The sequence below is a fragment of the Syngnathoides biaculeatus genome, chromosome 18 (assembly GCF_019802595.1).
Source record: "Syngnathoides biaculeatus isolate LvHL_M chromosome 18, ASM1980259v1, whole genome shotgun sequence".
Lineage (NCBI taxonomy): Eukaryota > Metazoa > Chordata > Actinopteri > Syngnathiformes > Syngnathidae > Syngnathoides > Syngnathoides biaculeatus.
The window spans coordinates 4,613,184-4,633,788 of record NC_084657.1 but is presented as its reverse complement, the minus strand read 5'-3'; the positions used below and the strand labels follow the sequence as shown (position 1 = coordinate 4,633,788).

General features: G+C 41.1%; 3 protein-coding genes and 1 long non-coding RNA gene across 5 annotated transcripts; 1 reads left to right on the top strand and 3 right to left on the bottom strand.

Moving 5' to 3' along the window:
• Positions 1-1,177: 1,177 nt before the first annotated feature.
• On the bottom strand, positions 1,178-10,055 carry gusb (glucuronidase, beta). 2 transcript variants are annotated; one of them, XM_061802754.1, is made up of 13 exons: positions 9,914-10,055; positions 8,854-8,996; positions 8,147-8,332; positions 7,889-8,070; positions 7,265-7,407; positions 6,011-6,198; positions 5,774-5,926; positions 4,340-4,518; positions 3,924-4,070; positions 3,677-3,761; positions 2,610-2,786; positions 2,387-2,522; positions 1,178-1,747 (listed from the first exon to the last, which is right to left on the bottom strand). In XM_061802754.1, the coding sequence occupies exons 2-13, from the start codon at positions 8,983-8,985 to the stop codon at positions 1,596-1,598; spliced, it is 1,860 nt and encodes a 619-aa protein (XP_061658738.1). In that variant the 5' UTR covers positions 8,986-8,996; positions 9,914-10,055; the 3' UTR covers positions 1,178-1,595. The 2 variants fall into 2 exon arrangements, with proteins under 2 accessions (XP_061658738.1, XP_061658737.1); XM_061802753.1 differs by lacking the exon at positions 9,914-10,055 and having other exon boundaries at positions 8,854-9,145.
• LOC133491546 (enkurin-like) lies at positions 9,272-12,956 on the bottom strand. Its single transcript, XM_061802824.1, has 5 exons — positions 12,563-12,956; positions 12,290-12,432; positions 11,117-11,328; positions 10,823-10,969; positions 9,272-10,155 (listed from the first exon to the last, which is right to left on the bottom strand). The coding sequence occupies exons 1-5, from the start codon at positions 12,637-12,639 to the stop codon at positions 9,985-9,987; spliced, it is 750 nt and encodes a 249-aa protein (XP_061658808.1). The 5' UTR covers positions 12,640-12,956; the 3' UTR covers positions 9,272-9,984.
• LOC133491568 (uncharacterized) lies at positions 10,402-15,900 on the top strand. The gene is made up of 3 exons (XR_009792437.1): positions 10,402-10,594; positions 14,909-15,122; positions 15,439-15,900. It is a non-coding gene; the product is annotated as an uncharacterized LOC133491568 (long non-coding RNA).
• On the bottom strand, positions 14,912-19,222 carry LOC133491551 (enkurin-like). Its single transcript, XM_061802829.1, has 5 exons — positions 19,072-19,222; positions 16,664-16,770; positions 16,363-16,583; positions 16,070-16,228; positions 14,912-15,161 (listed from the first exon to the last, which is right to left on the bottom strand). The coding sequence occupies exons 1-5, from the start codon at positions 19,134-19,136 to the stop codon at positions 15,000-15,002; spliced, it is 714 nt and encodes a 237-aa protein (XP_061658813.1). The 5' UTR covers positions 19,137-19,222; the 3' UTR covers positions 14,912-14,999.
• Positions 19,223-20,605: the final 1,383 nt, after the last annotated feature.

Here is a 20,605-nt window from a genome sequence, read left to right as displayed (position 1 = left end):
AGTGAGCAGGTTGGATAGGATTAGAAATGAGCTAATTGGAAGGACAGCCAAAGTTGGAGGTTTTGGAGACAAGATTTGAGAGAGCAGACTTCGATGGTTTGGACACGTTCAGAGGCGAGAGAGTGAGTATATTGGTAGAAGGATGCTGAGGATGAAGCTCCCAGGCAAAAGAGCGAGAGGAAGACCAAAGAGAAGGTTTATGGATGTGATGAGGGAAGACATGAGGGCAGTTGGGGTTAGAGAGGAAGATACAGGAGATAGGCTAAGATGGCAAAAGATGACACGCTGTGGCGACCCCTAACGGGACAAGCCGAAAGGAAAAGGAGAAGTTCCCCCACCCCGTGTAGATATTTAAATTAGTTATTTATAACTTTACCACTGCATTTATGTAGGTTACTGATAACACTATGGCTTTGGGTTAAGTTACCTGAAGTCTGTTAAAAACCATCCAACCATTTTCTTAGCCGCTTATCCTCACAAGGGTTACGGTGCTGCCGGAGCCAATCCCAACTGTCATTGGGCAGGAGGGAGGGTACATCCTGAGATGTTTACCAGACTTTCGCAGGCTCCATGGAGACAGACAACATTCCCACTCACAATGACTCCTGGAGGCAATTTAGAGTGACCAATTAATGTTGCAATTAATGTTTTTGGGATGCAGGGGGAAAGCGGAGTGCTTGGAGAAAACCCACGCAGGCGTGGGGAGAACATGCAAACTCCTCATGGGTGGGGCCGGGATTTAAACTCGTCCCCAGTACTGTGAGCCCAGCAGTCTACAGCTGCTCCACCATGCCGCCGAAATTAAGGACCCCAAACATTTGACGTGCATCCCCTGTTTTGAACCTCGTGCATCCGAAACATTTAGGGAGAGTGCAATGGTGCATGTATTCATATTTGGTATGACTCTGTACTATGGCAAGGTTCCATACAGAACATGAGGGGGGGAAAAAAAAAAAAAAAAAGAGTGCCAAAAAGTTAAAATTTGTGGCCAAATTTTGACCAATTCAATTTTCACCACAGGGAAAACTCAAACCACTTGGGGAACATGCAAACTCAATACAGAAAAAAAAAAGCTGAAAGTCGAACCTGGATCACTTTGGGTGTGAGTTTCCACAAATGGAAAAAAAACATTTTTTCAAAGAAGACAGTACATCTGAATGAGATTTATGAATCCAATTTAATAAGGTGCTTTTTAAAAATACATACAAAGCGTCATTAATGGTCAGTTCTTGAGCAGTTTATCCTTGTTAGGCTAAAATATGCAAAATGAGTTGTTTTGATCCATAGTGTACTCTTCCTGAAATTTGTCTAGAGTTTTATACAATTTTTTAAGTACTAAAGAAAATTGAGCTGGCATAGGAATGATCACAATCAGAGTGTGAGTGTTTTTTTACCGTTTTTTTTAAAAACTGTTGAAGTCCAACCATTTCCTTAGTACGCGTTCCCCCAAGCTAATCAAAACATCAAACAGCTATTTACATCACTGATAAAGCGTTTATTCGTTTATACATTCATCATTTTGCTGGTGATTCAACACATTCTGTAAACAGTAAAGATGAAATGTTAGCAGTTGAATAATGCTTACGCGGTGGTTTTCAGAACCCACAAGGATATTTGGTCCAAGGAGCTATCTTCCCAGTTTCATTTGCGAGCCTCCAGTATCGCTCCTTCAGGATGAACGCTGCGGCTTTGGGTTGTCTTTGCCTGGTGAAGACGCCTTTCTTGTTGCCCACCACACGTGTGATCCCTGCAAGACGCAAAGAACAGAAAGCTCAGCGAAAGGAGTAAAGGAAAGTGAAATGTCACTGGCCCTCAGCACGAGTACAACTGAGGTTTATGGCAATCTCGTAACATTTATTAAGAAACCAAAATGCACTGCGTGTAAAGGCTTCAATAAATTTCTTTAAAGTCTCTCCAGAAAACGATGAGGTGCAAAGAGGAGGACCAACTTCCTAGTTTCTTTCATTTGCATTTCCCGTGTGTGTAGTTCACATTTATCCCAGTACTTTTGTCCGAAAGAAAATTGTCTGACCAAATGACGGTATTGCATATACCAGTTAGTTTATTGCCATCATTTAAAAAAAAAAAAAAAAAAAAAGTCTCTAGAATTCAAGACTTATGTTACAACTGATTTTAAAAATGAAGTGATGTCCAGGTCTATTTGCCTTAAAATTTGTAAAATACTCAAGTTTATTCAAAACAATTATTGATTCTATTTTTTCCAATTTTGTATACATTAATGTACATTTAAAATGAATATGTATATTGTACTAGCATTTGTTTGTGTTCTTCATCAAGTAACCCATTATTTTATAATAGTAAAAAATAAATAAAGAATAAATACATTGAACTTTTTAGGAAACAACTAAACGAATGCAACAAGTACCTTGAACAGTCATGAAGTCGGCAAAGTTCCAGATGAGTTCTCCAACGACATATTTCTTCCTCTTCTCGTCAAACACGTTGTGGTAGCTCTGCAAGACCACATTCTGGTACTCCTCTGTAAACATCATGGGCGGGTCCTGCAGAGAGAGAAAACCATCTTATCCCCGGGCTTTGTCAACATGCTGCACTTTTGGCAGTGTAAATTCACACGCAAGCTTCCTCACACTGTGAAAGCCAGGCACGGTGTCTGCTCCGTATTCACTCTGAATGATGGGCTTCTGATACTTTCCGTACCAGTTCTCGAATTGTGTGTTGAGCTGGATTGGGATGACCTCCACGTGGCCTGGATCGTGGTACCAGGAGAAGTAACTGTTCACACAGATTATGTCCACATACGGGGCCTTGGCGCAGAGGACAAAAATGTGCACGGATCATATAAAGGCTTCATGTATTACAGAGAAGTGCATTCTGATAATATTTATTAGACAAATGAGGTAAGATAAGAAGAAAAGATTTGAAAAAATAACCACTGACAAATAAAGCATGAATTAACGAGTCATAGTCTAGTTGTATCCTTACAGAAAAATGCATGGGTAATATCAGTAGGTTCCTGATAATTTTTTGATCTAATTATGAAATAAAACAATCAAGATGTGACTGAGGTGTCGAGGTTCAGCTTTAATTGAAGAGCATAGCCAAATTCTTTTGACTTGTGCTCTGACAGAACTTAGCACGCATACGCCACTGAGCGTAAGTATACTTTAGTGACACCTCTTAAACTAAAGCAGAACTGCAATCGCAGTTGGCCGTTTTATTTCACTCCATTGTGGTGGTGTTAAAGAAATATTTAAAACGTAAAAAACACACTGTCAAAATACTTCTGGACCTGAAGGTACATGGTCTTAACCAGTTTATTAAAGATAACATATCCTCTTTTGTCATGAGAACAACCAATTGCAGTATTTGAGCGAAGAATGTTGAATATAACTTTCATCTTTGCAGTTACTTCACTTCGAGTGTGATAGTCTTAAAGCAAATACGCAAAAGTTAATACTTCGTCTTTTCCTTTCGGCTTGTCCCGTGAGGGGTCGCCACAGCGTGTCATCTTTTTTCATCTAAGCCCATCTCGTGCATCTTCCTCTCCAACACCCACTGTCCTTATGTGCTTCCTCCCTCACAACATCAATCCTCCTTTTCTTTGGTCTTCCTCTTTCTCTTTCCTTCTTTCTCTCGCAAAAGCTAATACTATAGTGACTCAATTATCAAGAAGGTGACAGTAGATAAAACTCACCCCTCTGTCTCTGGCATAGTTACTGTCTGTGACATAAGTCACAGGCCGGGTCGGGTCCAGATCTTTAGTACGAGTTATCAAAGTCCTGTGGGACAAGCAAAATGCACATTTTAGGGTCTGAATTGCATCACAACCTCAACAAATCAACCAATAGATTTGTGAATATGTTTACTCGGGGGGGAAGGACATGTGGGCTACTTAGTAAAATCGTGAAAAGAATTGCAGGAAGTATATTATGAAAACTCACTTGAAATAATATTCAGCAGGAGGCATCTCTGACGCTGGTTCATTGGCTACTGACCACATGACCACGGAGGGATGATTCTTGTCCCGACGCACAAGCTCCTCCATGACGTCGAGGTGATGAGCCAGGGAGGTGTTGCCAAAACTCCGACTACATCAATAGGAAACAAACATTTGCCACTGAAAATCTCTTTTACGGAAAACAACAACCTAACAAACCATTACAGTTGAAATTGGAAAACAATGGCGTACAAAAATATTAAAATACAGCACATGTATTTTATTTCTCAATGGAATCTTTTTCAGTGGCAACAAATCTTTTGCTACATCAGTAAAATGCAATTTGAATGGCAAATGTTAAATAAGTATGCGAGCGTCTTCCGTTTGTGGTGCTGTTGGACCCGAGGAATTTGTACCTACATGTCTTTGATGCCAACCCCTGGGCACTCGTCAATCACCACGATGCCATGGCGGTCACACATCTGTAGAATTTCTTCTGCGTAGGGGTAGTGGCTGGTGCGAAACGAGTTGACGCCCAACCATTTCATTAAGTTGAAGTCTTTGACAATCAAGGGCCAGTCAAAGCCTTTACCTCGAATCTACAATCCATACATCACATGCCTTATAGTGGATTGCAGTGCTGGATCCACATATAGAGCTCGTGCACGTGACATCACCATTTTCATGGCGCCATATTGCCGGTCAAACAGAGCTGCTCGACATCGTGGGACACATTGAACCGGAGAATATTTACAATACCCGAGACCTGTTGTGCTGTTGGTTGTCACAACAGACGAGACAGATATTCAAAGAGCTCTTTCTATGGATTACCGTCTGAAAAGACCAGAAAATTTCGATGGATTTCGCCAATTAAACATGATGGATGGTGCCCAACAAAAATACACACACGCCAGTGTAGCGATCACTTCAATTCAGGTACGAATTATTCTTCTCAAACTCAAATTACCAAAAAGTATTTATATTGCCAAGTTGTCTCATTTGAGAACAATGCATGTTCAAAAAAAAAAAAAAAAAAAAAAAACCTGCCCGTCGGAGTGGTTTACGGAGGTTAAGTGTGGCCGCAATCGCTTCCAGGTACGTTCCATGGAGACGACTCCGTCCTCCCCCCCCCCAATCATAGTTAATGAATGCGAGTTTGTGGAAAACCAGGGGGCATTTATTTAAATATTGGTATTTGTATTGAATACTCGCTGAAAAGATTGATGGATTCCGGCAAAGGTTAACATATCGCCGAACACACTTCTGTGTTCACAAGCCGTCAAAACTGTCACTACGTGGGATTTATTCCTGATGAGAACGGATCCAGCAACAAAGTATGCGCATGCGTCCAGACTTTTATACGCTTTCAAACTTTTCCGTGTAAATCTCGACGACGTACTCACCAGATCCACGTGTATATCCAGTTGTCCATGACAAGCGGAAGCGAATTAACACTCCAATTTCTTATCGCCGAAAACATCGACTTTGGCATTAAATACGGGTCCTCTAAACCGAGTTTAGCTAATTTTTCCACCTTCTAAATGTCTGACGGTGTCGGACAAGACTCTGGGCGTCGTGCTAAAAGACATATTTCCATGTCGTCTCCAACAGACTTAGCGCTGAGCAGTGCTTTAGCTTGACCGGCAATATGGCGTGGTAAACAAAAGTCACATAATTTTATGACGTAGGTGCAAGGGCTCTATACAGTACTGAGAATTTTCTGCACATTTACAGCGAACACAATGTAAATACAATCCCATATGACTTTGGCTGAGAGAGTTGATTGTCACAATTCTAGATTTGCAAAATGTGGGATTTAAAGCAGTCCTGTGCCACCCCTCTAGTAGTACTCACATCAGAGTCCTCATGCTTATTGACTCCATGGAAATAGAAAGGCTTGTTGTTGATGAGGAACTGAGCGTTGGTGACGTGAACAGTGCGGATGCCGACTGGTAGACTATATACATCTGTCGATGTTGAACTTTCATCTGCTGCCATCAAGTGAACCTTCATGTGGAATTGAAACACAGAATTCAACACACTTTCCTGCATTGATTATTTCAGTGGCAAAGAGACCTAATATTGGCTCACCTCCAAAGAGTAAAGATAAGCCGGATTTTCATGCATCAAGTACGGCCACCAGAGTTTGACATCGGTCAATTTGAGCACTCCAGATGGCTCGCTGGATGAAGCCACTGAGTGTCGGTCTTTATCCATCAAAGTGACCTTCAAGGTGGCTTCAGCGGCATTTTGGACCGATATCTTGTACTTGACAAAGCCTGAAACAACCGTGACGACCGAGACCGACAATACTTTGGTCCATACGCTCTCTGACCACAACATTTACCTGTACAATGCAACAAGAGCCAGTAGAAGATGTAAGAGCCTAAATATAATTTGTTATTCAAATATTTTCAGTCAGAATAATTAGTGAAATAATTTTAGCTAAGTTTAATTATGGGATACTGTGTATTGATAATTGTTTAATATACGTTTGCTGTGGATGATGAGTAATATTGCTTTCTGTGATATTAAAAATGAGGATTTGAGGTTTGCTACATAGTTGATACGTCGTGATGACGTAATGAACCGGAAATAGAACAAAGTTTAGATGGACCGTGGAAATATGGACGGTGGGGCGAAATAGTTTTTTGACCATCGTCATCATCTGCAATCCTCATCATTTTCTTTGTATTTTTGTTCATTGACCTGGATTTCCTTTGCCCATGTGATGTGGAAACAATTTTATTTACTTTATTTTTACAGTTTTAATTTGAGTAAACAGTTTTCTTTAACCAAACCGACTGCGTCACGGATTACTTTTGTTTCCTCTTTTTTGGTGCAAGTAAAGAAGGAACGATGCGCCAAGATTAACTCGTTTTGGAAAATACAGAACATATTGAGCAAAAAAAAAAGAAAAATTAAAACTGTACCTTGACAAAGATAATCCTCATGAATCAACTTAATTATGTTTGTTATCGTGGTTGTATTTTTCCATATTTTGACCCAAAGGGAGGAGAGAAAATATTGAATTGTTCCAAAACTCCTTAAAGGCTTAGTAAATAATGGGTAGAGCAATAAATCTACTTTAAAAGAAAAATCATAAACTGCTCCGAGTGCAGTTCTACACAACTGTGAAACAAAAAGTGATGATTGTATGTGAAATGTACTTAACAAGTACCTGTTGAGCACACATGTGATAAGATACAAATTTGCCCTTCTACGGGGACTTTTGGGGGTAGGGGTTTAGACTCAAGTTAGGGATTTGTGCCTGCTGCTGATTTGGTTCAGTATGTGTTTAAAGTTTTGTTTAATGTGAATTTAAAAAAAAAAAAAACAGACTACCTGTGCTGTCCAAGAAGTCCGTCACCACTGTGATGTCATCTACGTAGGCCTTGGGAGTAGTGTACAGCAATACAGGACGGTGAATCCCAGCATAGTTGAAGAAATCAAAGTTGGTGTTTTGCACAAAAAAGCCACTAGGATACCTGTAGAGTAATCCAATACCTGATTACGGATCAAGATGAGGTTTTAAAAAGGACTTGTGATATGAAAGTGTTTTTCTTCTTTTCTTGGGCCGTATACCAACGAAACCACATGTGCCATGTCCTCTGTATTGTTAACAGTGAAACAGGTGGAGGAGCAGGCATGCAGATGAGAGCAATATTCAAAAGGAAATGGTCACGGATGTTCAGAGGCCAGGACAAGCTGTGTATATTTCTGACTATTATTATTATGATTATTACGCCTATATTTATTTATTTCAACAATTATTTTATTGAAGTGTCAAGGGTACCCTGTGGTTAGAAAAGAAAAGCACCGTCTTCAAGCTGTTCCCACAAAAGATTCAGTGCAACTAAGAGTGCATTATTTGACTCATACGTTCTCCAAGAAACATGCAATTTCAATGATTAAATGGATCAAAACAAAGAGTGCGCTTCAAGTGGGTACAGGCACAAGTGCGCTTACTTGGTGGGGTCGTTGAGGTACTGGATGGTTCCAGGGGGTAGCGTCTCCAGTGTCAGAGTGTTGTTGACGGCGATGGTGATCCTGCAGGTGCTCGTCGGACCCTCTCGGATCACGCTGCCTATCTCTGCCTCAAAGGGAAGATGGCCACCGTTGTGCTCGGTCACTTTCACCCCGTTGACCCACTGCAGATCGTTGACAAACATCAACAGTGATTAACTACAAACGATTCAAGTGATTTATTACGGAACACATGCTTACCACGACTGAATAATAGTGGGCGCTTCCCACTCGGAGAAGCACTCTCGTTCCTTCATCTGTCAGCCAGCGGGCGGGCACCGTCACCTCTCGCTCGTACCACACCCAGCCAATGAAATCTCGTAGTTTGGGGTCCTGCGTAATGTCGTTGAAGCTGGCGGGAACAGCCATGTCCATCACGGGGCCAGTCTATTGCAAGATTGCCGTATGAACAAAATGGAGGGACATTGCGTGAGAACAGCCACACAATCTAATCTAATCAAACACATGAGCTGCTTAATTAAAGGTGTTCATTGAGAAATCTTTTCCATTTGTGAGTCTAATTTGCAATGGTGCATGACTGCACTCCATCATGAGGTACATTGACATAATATAGGTCTTGTAAAAGACGTTATTCCTAGGTTTTTCTTTCATTTGCATCTCATTTTCTTGACTACAAACCTCAACCCAATGGATTTCTTCTATTGGGGTGTTGTCACAGATAAAATGTAAAAAAAAACCATCCACAATTGATGACATATTGTGCGTGAGTGGAGAGACAAGATGGATGTGTAAACGCTTAGGGTTTTAAATTGAACAACATGATTAAAAACACATTTTTTCTTAGTCCTCTAATAAAAACGAATTGAAAATGTTGCATTGCATCATGACAGCCTTAAGGTCAATAAGTGCAAAAGAACGTCAACTCCACTGGCTGCACAGCCGCTCACCTCTGCCAGGCGACTTTTGTACCATGCCTTCTCGAAGCCTTGGTTCCTGTTTGGCGACTTGTCCGCTCGGAAGCTCCACAGTCCGCTCAGGTCCTTCACTTCCCGAGAGGGCGACTCCCGGGGGAAAAGCATTCCTGCGCCCACTAGGCAAAAAGTGTCCGGTAAAACTCCGCAGAGACATAAGCACCAGAGCCATCTGGGTCTCCCTGATGTAAACATCTTTAAACTTTCACGGGTCCACTAACCGGATGTGACGTTATTCCGTTGCCACAAGTAAAATTTCCCGTCAACTTCGCTTTATTTGTTCCACTTAGTTAACCAAAAAACACGAAGACAAAAAAAAAAAAAAAAAATACCAAATCTCATTTTGCATTTTTGATATACATAACATGTTTTTAGTTTTGATTTACTGTCCCCACTGGTTAAAACGAACAAAGGAACGACGTGACTTTTAGAAGTCATCTAAAAGTCATGAAGTCATAGTGCCGTACTCGAATGTAAAATATTTCGTACATCAGATAACTTGTGCTTTCCAATCAATGCCAGTTATGCATAAAGTCCACTTAAATATTGTTGCGTGGTCCTGTGTGCAGCGTGCAAGTTTGGAATAAAAAGGAAGCAATAATCTTGTTTATTGCTGTTTCGCTAAACAGAGCAGACTGGCAGAGCAATTCTTTCTGTAACACAAATACAATCACACTGGCACAACAATCTGTTAAAAGAAATGAATAAACTTCAACTAACAATAAAAAAAAGAAAATACTCAACCATCCACTTGTGTTTAGTCAATACTATGGACAGATTTTGTGAAGCCAGAGTGGATACTTCAGTCACTCATTTGTGCATTTTTTAAAAACTATTCGATTGTATGACAACAGTAGTACAACATCCCCCAAAAGAGGAATAGCTCGAGCCCACTTCCAGCAGAATGTAAAAATACATTTTTTAAGATTCTAAACAACATTGTAGAAATTGCGTGGCGCAGGTCCTCTTATCTGTACGAGGGCAAACAGCAATTTTCAATCAAAACATTTAAGTTAAATCATCCACATGACCTCACGTTTTTATTGTCCATTAGTTGAGTTCAGTTGATGATAAGGATGGTCAGCACCCGGTCTGCACGTCCATGTGCTACTTGTTTTTGCAGATCGACTCCAACCTATTAAGGAGTTTAATGTCATCCTCCAGCTGCTTCATTTCCACCTCCAGACGCACCTTTCGATTCTTCATTGACGGGGTGTCAATCATAAATGGGAGGCGCAGGTACTCTGCATTCAGCTCGTTGTATTTCTGCTTTAGGTCCTGGAACGAGAACCAGTTGAAAAATTCAAAGCATTGGCGTGTTATTTCATGCATCAAGTGATTTTTTTAAAAAAAAAAAAAAAAAACAACAAAATCATTAGTGTTGAGCAGACAAAATTGTAAAACTGTATTTCCTATACAGCTTGTCCTGATTAAGATTGCTGATGAGCTGCCGCCTATCCCGAAATTATTTAAATCGACCTGGCCCTGTGTGAAAATGTGATTGTCACCTTATTATATCACGAATTAACTGTGGTTAGTGACATTATTTTCGAGAGCTGAGTTTCTTTTCGGTGGCGTGGTGGACCCCTGGTTAGCACATCTGGGTCATGGGTTCAAATCTGGCCTGGCCTGTGTGGTGCGTGCATGTTCTCCCCGTGCCAGCGTGGGTTTTCTTCAGATACTCTGGTCTCCTCCCGCAATTCCAAATCCATGCAGGGTAAGTTGAGTGAAAACTCTAAAATGCCCAAAAGTGTGAATGTGAGTGGGAATGGTTGTTTGTTTATATGTGCCCTGTGCCCTCCTGTGGCAGACACTCAGATGGGATAGGGCTCATATTTTTAGAATCCAAAATAGTCAGCGAGCCCACAACAGATTGTTTGACCTCAAGAGGCTCCACTGAATCAAGTGGGCAATATTTTTGTAACGCAGCCCTGAGGTAACATACCTCAATGATGGCCTGACATTCCTTGTCAGAAAGGTATTTCATGGTTTCATGCTGCTCCTGCTTTTTCAGATTAATGTTGTACTCTTCCAGTGCCTTTTGATGCTTTGCTTTGCGCCGCATCAGATAGTTTGGTACTTCTCCATAATCCTGCAAGAGCAAAGAAAACATGATCTCCAAACCTTGATGACTTCAAGGTTTTATTGATTTAAAAAAAAAATGAAACTCTTAACTATTTCTGCTTTATACAAAAGATACTCAGAAATTTTTTTTTTTCAAGTATATCTGGAAAAATACCTTTTTCCATATGTATATAGGAACAAGTCCTGAGTTCCTGTTATGGTACTCCTTGTGTCCCTTGTTTGTGTCAACAACGCACGGAGGCTGTTTTGGTCCCTTTGGTGGGGTCGTCTTCCTCTTCGTGGGGGTGCTCACTGGCGGCAGAAAGGGTCCCGTAGGGATGGCGGGTTTCTTGGCTGTACAGGGGTAATGAGTCTTGACCTGTTTGACTGGAAAACAAAGTCAAGGTGGATAACAAGTACAGGAATGATTTAAAGCGAGGGTGGGGACCTTATGGCCTACATGGAATGCATTCGATCCACCTTTTCACCCATCCATCCATTTTCTAGAGCACTTATCCACACCCAAGAGTCAGCTGGCAGTTCCTTTTTTTATTTTAAATTATACTTTCTGCAATCTCCAATGGGGAAACTCAGCTCACGCTCTGCATTTTGTGTTGCACACCACACATACGTAAAACCCAATCCAAAGTCAAGAGTGACGGGGGCCATAAAACAGTGCTGTGCCATGAGAGTCGGGTGTGCTCCCTTGCTCAAGGTCACCATAAAAATTAGTCAGGAAACAGACAAGCATCTCTTCACAAATACTTGCTATTTTTCCATTTGCAGCAGGACTAGAACCGTCATCCTCTGGGTTCAAAGTCCAAGTCCTTGCAGCTGAATTACTAACACCCTGTAGGTAGCCTTTGCCCCCCCCCCCACCCCACACACACACCCACCCACACCCAACAGTCACACTCACAATCACACTTTGGGGCAATTTGGAGTTTACAATTAATGCATCTTTTTTTTAGGATGCAGTCAATTGACAAATTCTTCTGACGGAGCCACAATGCTTCTTGTTAGTGTTACAACGGTTTTACTATGTTTTAAAGGACACACATCATTTCCATTCCGTCGTTTGCAGTGCCCCACCAACTGGGTCAGTTGCGGATTTCACCTTTAACCCCAAAACGATCATAACACAGTGATGTCATTTTTGCATCAATTTCGTAGATTCACTACACAAACTGTAGCTTTAAGCAGTGATTTTCAACCAATGCGCTGTGAAAGATCACTTGAACATTATTGACTGCAAACAACTTATGTTTGTTCTTCGGTCTGCAGAACAATTGTGTACAACAGAGTATTTTCAGTGTATTCAACAAATGAATGATGACAGAAAACTCACTCTCAGGTAGTTTGGGTTCTTTGGAGTGCTTTTTCAAGTAATTGGTTGGGACGGGCACCTCCAGTTTGGTCGGGCCCATCGTTTTCATGTAGTTTGTTGGCCGGTTCTCTTCAAGAACTGTCGGCCTGAACTTTGACACATACCTTTGGAAACAGCCGTGTGAAAATAATCAATCATTTCCAACTGCTAAAAGAGTTTTGTGTCCGAAGACTAAATTGGCAATTTCTTTTTGTCAGTGCCACCAGGTGGCTACACGTTAACGTTAACTGTTACCTTTGTGGCTTCTCGATGATAACAGTCTTCTCAATGAAATTGTGAATTGATTCATGTGGGTACAATTCTCCAGCCATCTCTCTTGCATTCGACCAGGTAAGCTGTATGCTAACCAGAGGTCCAAGTCTCGGTCTGTGTCAGCTGAGGGTCACGGGTTCCGATCCAAATATGACTGAATAATACATGTTTCGCAAGTGTCTAATGCAAAGCTATGTATTAAGCCCATGGACATGTTACCGGTGACGTCACGAATATTTCTAACTGTGTATAAAGGCTGTAATTTCTCTCCGCACCGACACGTCACCGCCCAGTGAACGCATCGCTTGGACGCGTGACGTCACCGTTTACCTTGTAGACGCGTACACGTCACCTTGCCGAGTCACGTGACCGGGAGTTGCCCATCGGGCTTGTGCGTTTTGAGACTTGCAACGCCGACCTCGTGTTACTGTCAAGCAAGCGGTTCCAGTGCTACTGTTTCTCCCCCCCCCCTTTTTTTTTCTCCTTCAATACTCCAATTTCATTTCAAAGTTCGTTGTAACAACTTTGAAATATGACATCAAACATGCATAAGAGAACCGGAACCGTTGCTACGCTACAATGTGACGGCGCTTTTGCAAGTGTATGCAAACAATTGTTACGTTTATGCTGAAGTAATAAAAAAAGATGACATTTAACTGTATATGAAAAGTATGTGAAATACTTCACTAAAAAATGAATGAATAATGTAAATGTGTTTGTTGTATATCTGTTTGATTTATTTCTAAAGCAGAAATGAGAAGATCAATTCTCAATTGAAAATGTGTTCTCTAAATTATTACATTATTTATGATTAGAGGTCGTTCATTTTTTTTACAATGGTTGAAAAACAGTTTTCTCACATAAACGTAAACTTTCAAATTCATTGTTGTGGAATCCATTTTTAAACTTGACTGCAACGTCAATTTACATCAGAAATGTTTAATTTCCAAGAAATGTGTTAGATTACGATTTGCACAAGGACATTCTTTAAAACTGATTTGTATTCCCGCATGAAATCCAACATCTTTGGACCTTGACCTTGGACAGAGGAAGTGACATTAATCTGGGTGAAAAAAAAGCAAAAATTTCTGTTATCCCCCACCTCGCACATTTACATACAAAAAGTAATCTTATAGTTGAGAGAGAACTAAGAAGTGTTCATGTTAGTACAGTATGATTTACGTACAATCATTAGCCATATTCAGCTGAAATTTGTCATTGAATGTTTATAAAGCAATGTTTTTATTCATGTAATTCAATATTGTTCATGTTGAATTGGTGGTACGGTGGGGACTGGTTAACACACCTTCCTTAGGGTTCAGAGGTCATGAGTTCAAACCCAAGCTCCAGCTTCCCCGTATGGAGTTTGTGTGTTCTCCCCATGGATTCTTTCTCCTGGGACTCTCGTTTTCCCCAGTGTTCCAAAAATGTGGACCTTAGCTTCCCTGAAGACGCCGAATTGTGTAGTGGTTCTCATGAGGATAAACATTTGTATGAAAAACAAAGTTTTAGATCTTTGAGGACTTTAAATTAGCTTATTCCAACATTCAAAAATGGTTTACATGAAATCAAAACCTTCAGATTAAATTAAAAGATGATTTGCGTCAGTGGTGTTGCAAAACCCATTTTAAAGGACTGAAACCTTACACGTACCCTTACTTTGGTGGACTTTCTCAGTACGTCATACAACAAATCACAGGGGTGTGGTCAGTAGACTCTTAATCAATCAGGAAGTAGGCAAACCTCTCAAACTAGTTGGATTTTGGCCAGTGGGTCTCAAAGCCCAAGTCCTTCCAAATTATCCGTTTACTACTCCCACCCTTCTTGTGCATCCCAAAGGTTGTTTGGTGGGGTTTTCTTCACCAAATTCAGCGAAGTGAGCCTTTATGCACTGGATTTTTTGCATTCAGTCATGCAAGAATTTTTTTTTTTAGCTCGCTCCTGTCATCCAGGAACAGAAAAGTGCCCCCCTAAAACTTTTATAACCAAGTTAGAAGCATCCAATGGTCTTAAATCTTGATACAGGGGAGCTAAAGTCAAACGCAGCCCCGGCTTAATTAATAATAAGACCAGTTAAAGTAAACTTTATTGACTGAACAAAACATTTTACGTTCTCTTATCATAAACCTGTTTTAATCGATCGGAAATATGACTGCAACGGAGTCGTTCACGCGGTCGTTGCGAGTGGCCCTTTGCTATCAGATGTGAAAAATCTGATCAGGGCGCTTCAAAGATTGAGGTAAAAGCTCAAGTTGAGAACACATGAACTGAAGTTTTAACATTTCAAAAAAAACATGTAGTCATATCAGTCTTTCATCATATTCACAGAGGCAAAGCAGTGGGGTGGGGTTGAGGTCCCCCAGGCAGGGCCTGCCTCTGATTTGACTTTGATGAGTTTGTTTCGGAGCTGCCACATCTGCTACTTGTTGGACAGCAACGTTTCTAGGAGCTGGATGTCACTCTCCAACTGTTGCATGTCCCCCTCCAGTCGCATCTTCCGGTTCTTCAACGACGGCGTGTCGATGACAAACGGGAGGCGCTGGTAAGTCATATTCAGCCTTACAAATTTCTTCTTCAGGTCCTTAAAATTGTGGGTAAAAGAAAAAAAAAAAGGATTTGAAGTACAGCATAATTTTGCGGTGTTGATGGATGTTGAGCGGATGCCACATTGTAGGGAAAGCGCCATAATCTAATGTGATCCAATAAATGCCGTTAGCTAAAAGTGTATTGGCTAATGACAACTTGGAACCTCACTGAAAACAAAACCTTTGGCAGATGACCTTTGACAAACACCTCTCATAAAAAGTATCGAAACGCTGAGACCACTTCCTTTTTTTTTTCTTTTTTTTTTGCTTTAGACTGAAATCATTTGAGTTTGACATCAAGAGACAGCTCAACTTTGATTTCCAATGACCTACATCTTCATCTTGCTCCTGTTATTAATTTCTTTTATGAAGGGTGAACTTTTATGGCGCTTTGTATCCTCCAAGCTTTTTGGAAATGGATCTGGGGTCACATCTTGAGACACTGATGGCTCTTTTGAGTTGTAATCAATTAATTAACTCTCCTGTTTGTCTTTGGAAAAAATATTTTAAAGTAGCATTATAGAGTTCACTGTATTGTGAGTTCAGTTTACAGAGTTGAAGAAGTCTACAACACTTTAGTGAGATTCTGTGTTGTTGTTCACTTTTTTTTTTTTTGCCATAAAGGGGAAAAATAGAAACGACTCACTATTTCGTGCAGTTGTATATTACTGGATACAACACCACATTAATGGAAATATTGCTAAATTAATCTGTTTAACATTTCTATCTGTGTAAAGCCAGTGTTTTTTGTTTTGTTTTGTTTAAACTCTTGTAATGAATTACAAATACAAATGTATATGTACATCACTTGAGCGAATGAAATTAATTTGTGTACTATCTGGAAACTGAGGTAAAAAAAAATAAAAAATTATTTCAGACATGTTGCAGCTTTGTGGTCAATTACCTCAATGATTTCGCGACACTCCTCATCTGTAAGGTTTTCTATTTCGGGCTCCTCCGGGGGTGACAAAACCGGTTTTGTCACCTCAATAATGTTCTCCTCGGGAGCCTTGAGATACTTCCCTTTGCGTCGCAGCAGATACGCTGGTACTTCTCCATAATCCTGCAGTAGCAAAAGGTACCATCACAATCTCTAAAAAGTAGATGACTTTTAAGAAGGGAGTGCAGTCCAAAACGTGATTGCACATTTTCTTGAATCCTTGAACTGTTCTTAAGATAAACATGTCAGGAAAATACCTTTTTCCTTATGTATACCGGGACAAGCCCTGAGAATTTGTTATGAAACTCCTTGTGTCCCTTGTTGGTATCAACAATACATAGAGGTGGCTTGGCCACCTTTGGCACGGCTGTAAACATCCGTTTTGCCGGGAGGCCTGCAGGGAGCAGAAATGCCCCCGCCGACACCAGCGGCTTCTTTGTGGCGCTGGTACAAAAAACATTCCTGACATGCTGTTTGACTGGAAAACAAAGTGTCCGGTAAAGAGAAGAATACGTACGGCACAGATGCATAACAATTCAATAATGTCACATTACTCACTGTCAGGCAATTTTGATTCTATGGAGAACTTCGTCAGGTAGTTTGCTGGATGCTGCAGCTCAATTACTGTTGTTGTTATGTTATTTTGCCTTGAGGTGGACACGTACCTGAAAAATGTAGCACAATCGCTTCATTATTTGATTAACCTGAGCTTGTTCCAATCCATCCATCCATCCATCCATCCTTCCATCCTTCCATCCATCCATTTTCTCAGAGTTCACCTCGTCGGGGCAGTAGCTAAAGCAGGGAAGCCCAGACTTGCCTAGCCTCGGCCACTTTGACCAGGTTTTCTGGTGGGATCTCGAGGCGTTCCCAGGTCAGCCAAGAGACAAACTCTCTACAGCGTGTCCTGGGTCATCCTCGGGGGCTCCTCTTGGTGGGGTGTGCCTGGAAGGCGTCCAGAAGGCCTCCCAACCAGGTGTCCACCCAACCTCATCTGGCTCCACTCAATGCAGAGGCGCAGGACCTCGACTCTGATTCCCTCGCACATGACCAACCTTCTCACCCTAACGCATTTTGATCGATTGTATCGTGATCTTATTCTTACAGTCACGACCCACAACTGGTGACCATAGTTGAAGGTATGAATGTAGATCGACTGGGAGATCAAGAGCTCTGTAGCTCCTTCACCACCACTACAAACTTTTGAGAGTCTGCATCACCGCAGACACAGCACCCATCTGTCAGGCCATCTCCGCTCACTTCTTCCCTCACTTCTGAACAAGACCTTGACATAAATGGAATTCCTCCAAGATGCAAGGAGCTCCTCTCTGACCCAAAGAGGAAACTCCACCTTTTTCTGACTGAGGACCATGGCCTCAGATTTGGAGGTGCTGATTTTCATCCCGCCCGCTTCACACTTCAGTTTAGAACTGCTCAAGCTAGAGTTCGAGATTAGGGCTTGATAAAGTTATCAGAAAAACATCTGCAAAAAGCAATGACGTGATACTGGTGTCTTGAAACTAGGCCCCCTATGCACTTTGAGTGCAACTTAAAATTCTGTTCAGAAAGGTAATGAAAAGAATCAGAAACAAATTACAGCCTTGAGAAAGTCCAACCCTCACTGGAAAATAAATCCGATTTACTCCTGGCAATGCAGACCAAACTCTGACACAGGGACCGAACAGCCTGTATCAGGAAGTCCTGTACCCCCATACTCACGGAGGATCTCTTATTGGGCTTCCTGAGAGGGACAGTCAAATGCCTTCTCCAAGACCACAAAACATGTAGATTGGTTTAGCAAACTCCCTTGCAACCTCGAGGACCCTGCTGAGGGTGAGGAGCTGGCTCTCTGTTCCGCAGCCAAGACAAAAACTACACTGCTCCCCCTGAATTTCAGATTTGACTTCTCGACGGACTCTCCTCTCCAGCACCCCTGAAATGACTTTTCCAGGGGGACTGAGGAGTGTGCGCCCCTGTTGTGGGAACACATCCTCTGGTCTTCCATTTTGAAAAGGGAGCCCACCACCCTGATCTGGCAACTAAATGGCACTTGGTTTTTGTTGTATTTGTTGTAGTTTGTAATCTTCCTTAGTACAATTATCAGTATGTGATTTTCTTGCAACCCAAGTGAGGATAAGCGGGGTAGAATATAGATTACACCTGCATTGCTACTTATCAACTCGTTTAAGGTATCAGTATTCTCTTAAACACAATAAGAAAAATGCCCCAGCTGAGATTGGAATCTGAACCGCTGAAAACGACTTTATCCTGCTTTAGTTACAACATGATGAACATTTGAAAGGAACGCTGCCAACAGTCATATTTGCTTTGAAAAGGCCACGTACTTGATGCAGCTGCATGTGCAATGGATTGAGATTTTGTAGGTGGTTGTACGAACGTGACCTCTCAGTTGTGATGTTCGGGGTTCTAATTCCTCTATCATTGCAAGAAATATGCACGTGATAAAAAAAAAAAAAAAAAGTAGCCTCTATTGTCCGCAGATGTGTATGTGAGTGGGCCTGCTCGTTTAGTGTTATTACATTATGGCTCTCCCCAAGATTGTAGAAATGGTAGACCCAAAAAAAAAAAAAAACCCCACCTCTTAAAACTTTTGCCAGACGATGTTTAAAAATGTTTAACTTAATAAGATTAATGTAATATATGATAATGAAAAATAGAAATAATGAGCTACACCCTAGATAATAAAATAACCCTAAAATAAAATAAAATAAAACCAATATATCCATCCAACCATTTTCTTATCCTCACGAGGGTCGCGGGGTGTGCTGGAGCCTATCCCAGCTGTCAACGGGAAGGAGGCAGGGTCCACTGGTTGCCAGCCAATCGCAGAAAACTAATGTAATTAATAATTAATATACTAATGTAATAAAATGTAATTTAACACAAAAACAGGCCAATGAGCTCTGTTTGTTTTTTCTAAGGGGGAATAAGTGTGTGTAAGTTACCTCTGTGGCTTCTCCATAACAACATTCCTTTCAATGAAATTATGAATCGTGTCCTGTGGGTACATTTCCCCCCCACCCCGCAGCTCCAAAAGATGACTCCAATCAGCAGTCGAGCGAGCCCGTCGGTTCCGACCCAAATATCGCTGAGGAACGTGCGCTGCAAAAGTCGGCGCGTGTCATGCTGTGCAACGAATCTCACGTTTGACGATGCATTGTTGTGTCTGTGTATAAAGGCCAGATGCTGCACACGCGTTCAAATCCAACAGTCTCCAGCCGCATGACGTCATCGCGTGACGCTGTGTATTAAGGTGTTAATCGGTTCAACCCCAGTGGACGAACACGTCAACATATGTCCCGCCATCGCGAAATGAGCAATTTCCTTCCATTACATTGTCTAAATGTGCTCTAAAAATTTCAATTGAATATTTTGCAATGAACGCTGCCCTCCTCGGTTTACGACGAGCAACGCAACCAGAATTTGTACATGAAAGCAGTAGTGAAGTCCTCATTGTAGTAAAAGCGTTGGGAAATCATTTAAGCAATAAATTGTAAACATCACATGAAAAACAGTCGACGACGGCGACGATAAGTGCGCATGACAAGATGCTGCTGGGCCAACTATTAAATTGCACGCAGTTTGCAGCCCAGTTGCAAAAACAACCCATTGTATGAATATGAAGTACTTTTTCTATATGTGGGCATAACAGGTCAGACTAATGCAAAAAGGATTTTGAAAGTTAATCGTCCATACATGTACAGAATTTCCTTTCGAGTCAACTTGAATTCTCAGAAATGTTGTGCAATAACGCCAATTTGACACCAGGTGGAGCCAAATACTATGTTAACCCCCCCCCCCCACGGGTTGCGGTTTGGAAAGGGGCTCATTGAAAATACAGGTAGCAACGTTTTGTCATATTTAACTTCTGCGTTTTAAAAACTGGTGGGATTTTTTTTCTTGTCAAGTATTAAGTATTACCCCCAAATCTTAAAGGTTAAATATACAAACACAATCCCAATAAAGTTGGGATGTGGTGTAAAATGACAATAGGGTTAAAGTATAATAACTTTCAAGTCATTTTTAACCTATCTTTAATTTAATACACTACAATAACAAGATATTTCATGTTTGACCTGATAAACTTTATTGCGTGTCCCCCTTGCACTCTTTTACTGCAAAGCCACGCTGTTGAAACAATGCAGAAAACAGATGTATTGGACCTGCGGAAAGATGTACAAATTACTGAAATAATTTTAGTTGCGTGGTTTCCGTGTGACAATAAAGGTCTTGAATCTGATGAGATTTACAGTAGACATCTTACCATACTTTTGGAGGTTTTACTTAACTTTACTTTCAGATTAATGGCTGACGTTTTATTTGCGATTCCCTCCTTGAAGAGTTTGTTTCTCACGCTAAGTCAACATATATATGACATAATAGAACAATCGACAGTGTTTTATATGAATATTGGGAAAGCTATCCTAAACAAAGATAATCAAACCTTCCAACTGTGACATATTCAAGTATTAAATTCAA

Bases quoted from the DNA above. Each gene is read 5' to 3' on its own strand.
- LOC133491551 (XM_061802829.1), bottom strand. From the start codon at position 19,136: ATGTACCCACAGGACACGATTCATAATTTCATTGAAAGGAATGTTGTT. The intron at 16,229-16,362 runs GTATTTTCCTGA...TTGCTACTGCAG, and splicing joins CGGTATACATAAGGAAAAAG to GATTATGGAGAAGTACCAGC. The intron at 15,162-16,069 runs GTAATTGACCAC...CACAATTTTAAG, and splicing joins AGTGTCGCGAAATCATTGAG to GACCTGAAGAAGAAATTTGT.
- gusb (XM_061802753.1), bottom strand. From the start codon at position 9,072: ATGTTTACATCAGGGAGACCCAGATGGCTCTGGTGCTTATGTCTCTGC. The intron at 6,199-7,264 runs GTAGTCTGTTTT...CGGTTGTTTCAG, and splicing joins GGACTTCTTGGACAGCACAG to GCTTTGTCAAGTACAAGATA. The intron at 4,519-5,773 runs GTGAGTACTACT...TATGGATTGTAG, and splicing joins ATAAGCATGAGGACTCTGAT to ATTCGAGGTAAAGGCTTTGA.
- LOC133491546 (XM_061802824.1), bottom strand. From the start codon at position 12,639: ATGGCTGGAGAATTGTACCCACATGAATCAATTCACAATTTCATTGAG. The intron at 10,970-11,116 runs GTATTTTTCCAG...TTGCTCTTGCAG, and splicing joins CTATATACATATGGAAAAAG to GATTATGGAGAAGTACCAAA. The intron at 10,156-10,822 runs GTATGTTACCTC...TTCTCGTTCCAG, and splicing joins AATGTCAGGCCATCATTGAG to GACCTAAAGCAGAAATACAA.